Consider the following 10,737-nt stretch of genomic DNA (forward strand, 5'->3'; position numbering starts at 1 on the left):
GTTTTATTAAAAATGAAACTTGTAATATCAATAAATTATTTAATAAATTGAAGTACATAAAACATTACTATTATAAGGTATTTTAAATTAAATGTATAGTTTGAAAGTAATATAATTTGAAGATGACAGATATAAAGAATAGTAATGTCCAGAAAATACCTAGAAAGAGTTAACTCAAAGCCTAAGTTAACTAAAAAAAAAGAATTAAGAGTTTACATAGAGTTAAATGCATTAATGAAATTCAAACAACTAACATTAATGAATATATTAAAACAGACATTCAAGACAAGTAATGATTTTATAGCAGACAAACTATTTTTTAGGTATTGAAATATATTGATCGTACAATTTAAAATACAAATTTATTTAGTAGAAATGGTAAACAAATTTTAAGTAGAAATATTTTCTGTATTAATATTTTTGGAAAATTGAAATTTTTTGATGTAACATTTTACATAATTTTCTTGTAGCAAAATTATTTTTATCGTATTTCTTAACTCATGCTTTGATAGCTTATACAAATTCCCTAAATTCTGTAATATTACATACAATGCTATCCTGACCTGTTAACACTACCTATAATAGTGACAATGTAAGATAGTCCTGACCTGTTAACACTACCTAAAGTAGTGACAATGTAAGATAATCCTGACCTGTTAACAATACCTATAATAGTGACAATGTAAGATAGTCCTGACCTGTTAACACTACCTAAAGTAGTGACAATATTAACAGGTCAGGATTATCTTAACTACCTAAAGTAGTGACAATGTAAGATAATCCTGACCTGTTAACACTACCTAAAGTAATGACAATGTAAGATAATCCTGACCTGTTACAAATCAAGGTAAAATTAGTATTTTGAATAACCATTATGTAATTACAGAAGAAACAATAATTCAACAAGGTAAAGTACATAAATATCTATGTTTTTACTACAGTAATTTTCTCTGTAATATAATCTCATAACATATAAATAACAGGAGTTCACGTACACATAGTTTAAAATCAACAGAACTGTTTATTTGTAGAAGTTTTACATATTTATAGTACAATGAGGTTGTTCTTTGTCATTTATGATACATCATTTTACTAATATGTTTACTGTAAAGAGGGAATTAGCCTAAACTCATATCACTTAGTACTTTTTCATAATTGTACACTCACTGGTTAAGTTTCTATTTGTAAAATATAAAAATAAAAACTTATTTAAAAAATCTGACATATCACTAGGCCTGGATATAACATTAAACATAATTTTCAAAATCTAAACATTTAATAAAACTGAAGAAACTTTCTAGTTTCATTCTGTAAGTCTTCAAACAGTTAATTTGTTGTTGATGTGATAAATGGAAAGGACTTTTGCCCACTAAAACTTCCATCCAGTTGAGCCGTACATAGAATTTCATTATAGCTACTAAAACCTTTGTTTCCTGGAATACTGTTAAACCAGAACATCCTGTAAAAATAATGAGGTAGAAAAATTAATTAACAAAGGAAAAATAATAATATTTAAATACAACAGAGAATTAATTCAAGTTAATGACTTTTAACTAAGGTTTAAAGACTCACAATAATTTTAAAAACATTATAATAAAACATAGAAAATGAAATAAAACCACTAGTTTTAAATTAATGTTTTTGTTGGATTTCAAACTAGGTAAATTCTTTTAATATCTTATAATATCTCTAATATGAAAAAATTAAAGATTTACTTTATAGCTTTTTTATGAACTATAACTGCTGTTTAAGGAATTTCATATTAAGTCAAAATAAAAGAAATAAATATATATTTCTTGAAATTTTACATAAAGATAAAAAGATATTAAATAATGTGTCAGATATTGGAATCCTGATGATAATAAACTGTTTAATCAAACTATCATATGCAAATAGATTTTAGACCAAGCAAAACAACTCAGTCTTCTACAATTTCACAGTATAGAGACTTAGTCACTATATTGTTTGGTTGTTGTTAAGCAAAGAACTATACAATGGGCTATCTGTGCTGTGCCCATTATAGGGATTGGACCCAAATTTTAGTGCTAAAAACCATCAGGCTTACAGCTGAGCCACTGATTGGTACTAATTGTGAATTCTAAGTCCATTAGAAAAAAAATAAAATACATGTATATTTTGTTTAATGGTAAAAACAAATATTCAAAATAACATTTCCTTTACGTCTAATTATATTTCTGCAGTTTGGATAAATTTTTATTTTATATCACTGTTATATCATGTAAATATTGAAAGCACAAACAATTCTTTAATCATATATCAGTTTTTTAAGTTATTACCAACCATCAATAAGTTTTATTTTGCTTTCATTATTTCTGCAATTATCTGGTAACTCTAAAAAAACGAAAATCATTTAATATATACCAGCAGTCCTAAATTAAAAGAAAAGAAAGCACAAAAAACATTTTCTTTCAATTTAAATATAATAAACTAAATTGTTTTTAAAACAAATACTTTTAAAATAACTATCTAATTCTATTTATCCATTGATATTGAATAACTTGAATATTCTATATAACTACCTGATGTTAGTAAACTATTTTCATCCAAAGCTTCACAGATTTTACAACATTCATGAAGTTTTTGTGTAATCCAGTTCACATTTTCACTCAGTTTCCACAGAACATCATTCTTGGTTACAGCCTGAATAAAATTTTAGACTTTATTGATATGAACAAACAATATTTTTGGATGATTTACTTCATGACTAGTATATTCATATGTAAACACTAATTGATTTCTTTTAATTTTAATCTTTATGCCAGAGTTTTGTACAGAGATGAAATTTCTTATTATATTGTAATTGTCATGATTGATATTTTTCTTTTCTTATCTTTACCTTTCTCTTTTCAAATATCATTTCAGCAGTAAACTTGTATAACTAATGCTTGAAACTGCTGGTACTTGGTGAAACTCCATAATTACAGAATTGATGAAAACAAAGGTAACTGTACATTTCAAAAATATTTCATTTATCACTATTATGGTTTCACAAAATATTGGTGAAATGTACAATTGTCTTTGTTTTAAATTTAACCTTTATTGTAAGGGTGGCATCCCAGTAAGGAACTCTTTATTATGTGCTTTTTCAGATACCCATTCCTCGATAGCCAGTTCTTGCTTTATCTTTCCAATTAAGCTACTAATATGGGGGGACCCAATTTCTGAATGGGCTAACCATCAATATGATTTTTGACTGACTGATATTTTACTCAGTGTTACAAAAGTATTTGACTCTGGTTTGAGTACAACTATCAAAGTACAAATGCATATAAAAATTACTATCTCTATGGTTGTGTATTTTATTTCAGCCCCATACATATTTGATAGATCATGTAAAACCAAACATACAAAATGTAAATTAAAGGGTGTGTTAATAATAGCAAAGTCTGGGATTAATAACTAGAATGATGCCATACAGAAATTTTTGGCATCTCTTTTAGTTTTTAATATTTGTTAAAGAAACTAGACAAAGCCTTCTACATATTACCTTTATAAGCCTAATATTCTTTTTTCCTCTTAGCCTTAATTATTTCTTGTTCTAGGGAGTTTGCCACCTTCTATGTTATAGATTCTTGTTAAATTTGAATCAACATTTAGAGGAAATAGTTCATGTTACTGAAATTTTTAACTTGAATTTCATATCACATAAAATTCCTGACTTATTAAAAATTTATTTTTTCAAGTAGTATGTTCTTCTAGTTTATGACATGAACCATAAAGTGCTAACTTATAACGATCCTCTTTTTCACATATCGAAAACAATTAGTTTGTCCTTGTTTGGGGAGTTGTATGTCAACTGTAACTTACAACAAAATTAAATGTCCTTTTTTTTATTAATGTCACTGTGTTTCTACTCTTCTTATGTTGGTTTTTAATGGAATAATTAAAAAAATAAAACTATAATACTGATTGTGTTTTAATTTTATTGTAATAGTTATCAAAAAACATGTTTACATTATTAACATGATTAGTTATCTAAGCATGTGTAACAAATTCTTTTACTTGTGTTTAACTACAATGGATCAAGTCACTGTCTAAGTTTGACAACTACGAAGGACATCGTTTGTTCACCTGAATGGCAGCATATACACACAGGTAATGCTATCCCTAATTTTTGACACATAGATCAGAGAGAAGGCAAAATGTCTGCAGCTATTCCTACCTGATCAGAAGGATTGACTGTCAGTTTTATAAGGTACCCACAACTGCAATTGTAAAACGGTTTGTTTGATAGCAGTGCACCTTGAAACTTCAGACCTTAGGATGCACAGTCTGATACACTAACTACTTGTCCAAGCTCAGGCTTGAAGTGAAATGTGTTCCCAGCTGATAGTTATTACTGTGATGTACGAATGAATAAATTTATGGATTATTTTATGCTATATTTATGTTAATATAAGTCCATCTTTACACAGAATTTGATTTTATGATTGGACATGTGTAGCCTACTACGATGATAATGATAATAAAAGAGTATATGGGTGGAAATTACAGATGTAATATTTAAGATGAAATGGAAACGTTTACCTTTATTTGTTGAAAAAAGTAAGTGCGAGTGTACAGTGGCTCCGCAAAAATGTTGATTTCTTCTTGCTCGAATAACATACGTAGCCTACAGGAAGGTTAAAAAGGCATTAGAAAATTGTAATGGATTCTAAATGTATACAATATGTACAAATATACACACTATATAAATTTTCAAGTTTTGTCTTAGTTTTTTTTTTATCCTGAAAACATCACATGTACTAGATTAATAGTTACAAAAACAAAAATAACCAGTTCCCATAAACTGAAAAAAAATTTACATTTTAGCAAAGTTTTTTTTACAACAGACAAACTTTTTCTTTTATGAAACTTGGGTATCATGTGTTAGAAAAAAAAAACTACTAGATAATATTGATCTCTTATTAATTAGTATTTTTTTTTTAATGAAATGAAATAATGATGCTGGAAAATTGCTAAAATATTTGAATTAGTAATTTATTAACTAAATTAGTTTTATTTTTTTGTGTGTGGTGAGGGGGTGGATAAAACAGGTGAACATAGAAAAAATTAGAAATTTATTTATTGATTCAACTGACAATGGAAATTCATAATGTGTTAAAATTAAAAATTAATAGCTAATAAAGATAGAAAAAAAAGATAGATTTATTTTGGGAAGTAAATCATACAATCTATTCATTACATTACATTTTATTTTGGGGAAAATAAAACTAGTAATATAGATATTAACGTGATATTTATTTCTTAAGAATGTAACTTACACAGTTTATTCTGGGAAAAAATAAAATTTAAAAAATTCACAAGTTACTGACGATTTCAGCAAAACAAACAAGTTAGTAGCAACACATTTTTCTTAAATCTAATTTTTGCAGTGAAAACATTTAATTTTAAAGCATGAAAGAGAATTTAGGATTCTATTTATAATTTATGAATGAAATGTAAAGAAAGCTGTCTCAGCAAAACAATTTAGTTAAACAAACTAGATAAAAAAAAGTCCAAAAATCTTTTGTAATAATAAATGTTTGCAAAATATTCTTTACTAAATATAAATTCTATATTAGAATAGGTCAAATAAGAAACAAATTACAGTTAAACCTCGTTAATTAAAACACAGTCAAAATGAAGTACTTATGGATAATTGATTGATGAATGTATTGGTGCAAACAAATTAGGATGGGAATGGAACTTGTAAACAAAAAACTACTATTTCATTTTGAGTTTACATACTGATTGTAATTGTTATTCTATTACAAGTTACAGCTTTTACAGTTAGGAAGAATACTTTTAAAACAGGTACAACGTTTCAATCACCATTGTGATCGTTTTCAAAAATCTTATGTACTTGAGAATGATTGCATTAGCGATCGAAATGTCACACCCGTTATAAAAATATTCTTCCTTACTGTAAAGCTGTATCTTGTAATAAGTTAATAAAAAACTGTGCATACATTAAACGTAGCAGTTCATTTCCTTATAAATCATTGAATTATACAAATTTCATAATCAATGTGCTAAAATTTGTCATTATTTTCCATAAACATTGTTTTGTTTCAACTGATGACTTCATTATAGAATACAAATACACAGTACATGTATTGCTTTCTTGTATATATAAATATTGTGTTTTAATATTCTGATATTTCTTATGTGTCTTTGTTTTGGAGTACCGTGACATAAACCACTCTGATATCTGTTATAGTTTACATGTACATCACTATTATGTATATCTTTCTAAAAAAAAACTGCCATAAACCAGTACCCACTGCAAGTGAAGGTCATCATTCTCAGGAAAACTGTCATACAACCCAGTACCCACTGAGGGTGCAGGTGTTTTGTGGTCAATAATTATCACCTTGTTTCCTGTTCTGAACCCATACTTGACTTTCATGGAGTCATGTATGGATTACTGAATCATGAATCCATGGGAAGTGTTTGTTATAAGAAACAGCTGTTTGGATCTAGAACATGAATATATGGATTACTGAATCATGAATCCATGGGAAGTGTTTGTTACAAGAAACAGCTGTTTGGATCTATAGCATGAATATATGGATTACTGAATCATGAATCCATGGGAAGTGTTTGTTACAAGAAACAGCTGTTTGGATCTAGAATGTGAATATATGGATTACTGATTAAATTTCCTGAGGGAAAGATATGTATACATTTGGATTGTCAATGTCCGGACTATTAGATTGTCAATGTCTGGACTAGAAACTTTTCACTGTGTAACTTATGAAACATGATGTAAATACTAGAACTGATCAGGTAATGGTAGCCAACACAGACAAAACAGTTTTATCTAATCAATAGCAGTACAAGTTCAGATCACAATGGTTTTTTTTTAATCTAACAGTTATCACAAACAAAACGTATTTTATTTGAACACACAAAATTAAATATACAGATAACAAAACGTTCAAACCTATTACAACAATGATCTTGCAACACTTGATGAAGAGCTGGCTCACTGTGAGTCTGTTTCCACAAAAAATCCAGATAATTTGGGGATTGTCCTATATTCTTGTTCATCCACTCTAAAATGTACTACAGTGAAAAGAGAAACAAAAAATAAATAAATAAAGAAAACTTAAATCCCCAGCACTGAAAGATTTTTTATAGCTATAATAACATAAATGTGAAACACTTAATGCTTAAAAATTCCAATTTATAGCTGAAATGAATAATGTGGAACTCGCTAGTTAAACAAAAAATAATCAAAATGATACTCATTTTACTCTCTTGCAATACTATTAAATAGTACAAGATACCTAAATATCCCTTTTAAGTACACAAAAACACTTGGATAACTGATTGCAGAAAAAAAAAAGTGAACTGAATTATGTTAGTAAGAGAGGTGCATATTAAATGATGAAACTGGTTCACACAACCTTAAAATGACTGTAACTAGTCCTCTAACATAGTAGTACCTTTAATCTCTGACATTCTCTTACCTTAACTCCAATACTGCTGTGAATCTTCAGTTGCTATAATACAGAAAAAAAATAAAACTTGTGATAATCTTCAGATAAATGTAACTGGCTCTTTCTACACTATTATACCCAAGGTGACGGGGCAGTTCTTGACCATCATTTATAAAACAACATTACCTTGATAACTTCAGTGCAGATCTAGAACTTTTGGGTGGTCAATCAAGTGTCAAACTAGCCAAGAATAACAATAACACAGTTACACACTTGCATAGCTAACTTTCTATTCATTCAATTCACGGTGAAGATATAGGGGTCTGCATGGAGTGACAAAGGGGAGTAAGTCTGTTTACAAAGCTGCTTGAGGGTTATCTGCACTAACCATCCCTAATTTTCAAGAGATAGACTAGAGGGAAGACAGCTAGTCAATACCACCCACTGCCAAATCTTGGGCTACTCTTTACCAACAAATAGAGGGATGTACTGTCACATTATAACAACCCCACAGCTGAAAGGGTGAGCATGTTCAGTGATGGAATTCAATCCCATGACCAGCATGTTGTGAGTCAAGTGCCCTAGCCACCAGGTCATCCCAGAGGTCAGATCCAGACACTTCCCTCCCCATGTCCCTTCCTAGGGGGGGGGGGGGGGGGGGCTTAATGGTATATGCCAGATTTGGTGACAATCACTTCAATGGTGTGCCAGTTACAAGTGGACACACACACACACAAACGTCTGTCAAGTACTGATTATACTATACAATATACTACAAAAATATTATGACAAGTATTATTTCAAGTTTCATTGATTAGATAACTTTGATCTGTTAAAATAAATAGTTACAATATTAACAATGTGCCTTTAATCTATGCAAATGAGAAGCTGAGATATTTCCAATATTTCTAAAAATAGGAAATATTATCAGGAGTAATTTTTAAATATAACCACAGTACTTAATTTCTTGTTCCGTGATAGCTGCTAACAATAGGTGGTGACGTATCTTAAAATATACATCAGTGAAATATCTCTAACAAATTTTTCTCATGCATTCAACAGTTTAAGAGCTTGTTTTAGTGTCATCTAGAATGTAATACTAGAAGAACAATTAATAATTAACAATATTCTGCCCATTTTATATTTTTTTAAATAATCATAAGGCCTACTCTTCAACTGTATGTTATTACCTGATCATGAGATGTGTCACACAAACGTGAAGCAAAGAGGGCTGCTTCCCTACGCACATCAGTATCTTCTTCTTGTAATAGCATCAGTATTCCCTCACATAAACTGATAAAATATATTAGATATTTGTCTTAACTGAATAAAAACAAATGTTGTTAAAATTATAGCTGTTGAATTCAGAATCAACTGGTTAGTTAACTACAAGATTATTTTGTTTTATAATCTTATTTCTAAATTAATACAAATTCTTAATATAGAAGAAAATGATTGATTTGTTTCATTTGATGTAGTATATTTGTTTAGTTGGCTTGGATATTACTTCAAAATAAAAAAACAACCACTTCTATCTCAAATTGAACTTGAGACTTATAACATAGGAAAAGGTTAGAAGAAAATGATTGATTTGTTTCATTTAATGTAGTATCTTTGTTCACAAATGTACCAACAGAAGAAGTATCAAATTATTTTGAAAATAGGTTATTAGCCAATAAATGTTTTTCACATCTACAAGTATAAAAAGTTTAACAAAGCTCTGTCTAACTAATAGTTATTTTAAGATGGGTAATGGAATTTACAAACAGTAAACAAACAGTTAGTAGACATTTTCATGTTTGATGTTGAAACTCGGGTGCTAGATACCTCAGTGAAAAAACCAGAGGTACGAAAGCATGGCAATGACACGTTAATTGATTTACAGAAACATCTTGATTAGGTCAACCCAACAATAAAATGAGAAGTTGAAGAAGTGGGTTGTTTGAATTTTTTAGACGTTTCTGTAAAAAGAGAGGGTGGCTTTCTTTCTATTTTGGTATACAGGAAGCCGTTCTCATTTGCCATGAAGCCACACGCAAGATCGTGTCATCCATTATCACAAAACATGTACTCATTTTAGTCTTTTCTCATAGGATTATTAATGTTTCTTTATGTAATGAGATTTGATGTTAGAATTGAATTATTTAAAATATACAGAAATTGGTAGAGGTTATTAACCTTATATTAAACACAGGATGTATTAAAAAACATTGTAATAAATTACAAATTTCTGAATGTACCAGACAATAAGGAAAGAAAATGTTTACTGTATGTTCCCTCACTGATGACAAAAACAGGTAATACGTTCATAAAAAATAAATGTTATCAAATAACCTTTACTCCTCAATTAAAAATAATTAATATCATTAATGGTGGTAAAGATGAAACTGAAGTAAAGGATAGATGTGGAATTTATAAAATTTATTGTTGGTGTGATTTGGGTTACACTGGACAGACAAGTAGAAATCTGAAGTTTGAAATTAACGAACATAAAAACGCCACTGATAAATTAAAAACTACTGATTCAGCCTTGGCAGAACATGTGTCAAACTCTTCACATTTTATTGATTGGGAAATGAATTAAATATACGAGAATTAGAAATTGCTAAAAACAAAATGTTTTTGAATAAAGATTTAGGTCCTGCTGCCAAGGAAGTAACTTTCTGAAAATAAATTTTGTAGATGGCACCACTGTACAATATGTAAATTGTACAAATGTGTTTACATGGGTATATAAATTAAATTTTCTGTGTCATATTGGAGCATGTTCCATCAAAACAAGTAGAGGTTTTTAACTTTTCTATTGTTTTTAACTTTATACAATAACTTATTGTGCATTTTAAAATGTTGGGGTCACCAACTGATCTTATTAAATCCTTGCACAAGAACTGTCAATTGAATATACTAAGGCATGAAAGTTATTTAAAGTTGAAGTTATCAAATTGAATTTTAGAACAATCCATCTCCCAATGATTTTACATTTGACAAGTGTTTCCAATGAAATCAATGTTACTTCATGACAGAAAAAGTAAGGTAGTGGTCTAAAAAACTAAATATACAGTAGGGAAACCCCTATACTCTACTGATACGGAAGCAGATCTATATTCAAACCAACAAGTTTGGAATCACTTAATTATCATATGGAAACAGATCTATATTCAAACCAACAAGTTTGGAATCACTTAATTATCATATGGAAACAGATCTATATTCAAACCAACAAGTTTGGAATCAACTTAATTATCATATAGGAAACAGATCTATATTACAAACCAACAAGTTTAGGAAT

At 28.8% G+C, this 10,737-nt stretch overlaps 1 protein-coding gene across 2 annotated transcripts in view; it reads right to left on the reverse strand.

Annotated features, from left to right (window-relative positions):
- Positions 1-1,001: 1,001 nt before the first annotated feature.
- LOC106471816 (thyroid adenoma-associated protein-like) overlaps positions 1,002-10,737 on the reverse strand; it is a 65,544-nt gene continuing 55,808 nt past the window's right edge. For both annotated transcript variants that reach the window (XM_022400421.1, XM_022400423.1), the window contains 6 exons: positions 8,639-8,741; positions 7,479-7,511; positions 6,950-7,071; positions 4,549-4,633; positions 2,541-2,661; positions 1,002-1,459 (listed from right to left, as the gene is read on the reverse strand). In XM_022400421.1, the coding sequence (XP_022256129.1) occupies positions 1,248-1,459; positions 2,541-2,661; positions 4,549-4,633; positions 6,950-7,071; positions 7,479-7,511; positions 8,639-8,741 (676 nt within the window). In that variant the 3' untranslated portion in view covers positions 1,002-1,247. The remainder of the gene's footprint in view (positions 1,460-2,540; positions 2,662-4,548; positions 4,634-6,949; positions 7,072-7,478; positions 7,512-8,638; positions 8,742-10,737) is intronic.

This window comes from Limulus polyphemus, unplaced genomic scaffold (assembly GCF_000517525.1).
Source record: "Limulus polyphemus unplaced genomic scaffold, Limulus_polyphemus-2.1.2 Scaffold4878, whole genome shotgun sequence".
NCBI lineage: Eukaryota > Metazoa > Arthropoda > Merostomata > Xiphosura > Limulidae > Limulus > Limulus polyphemus.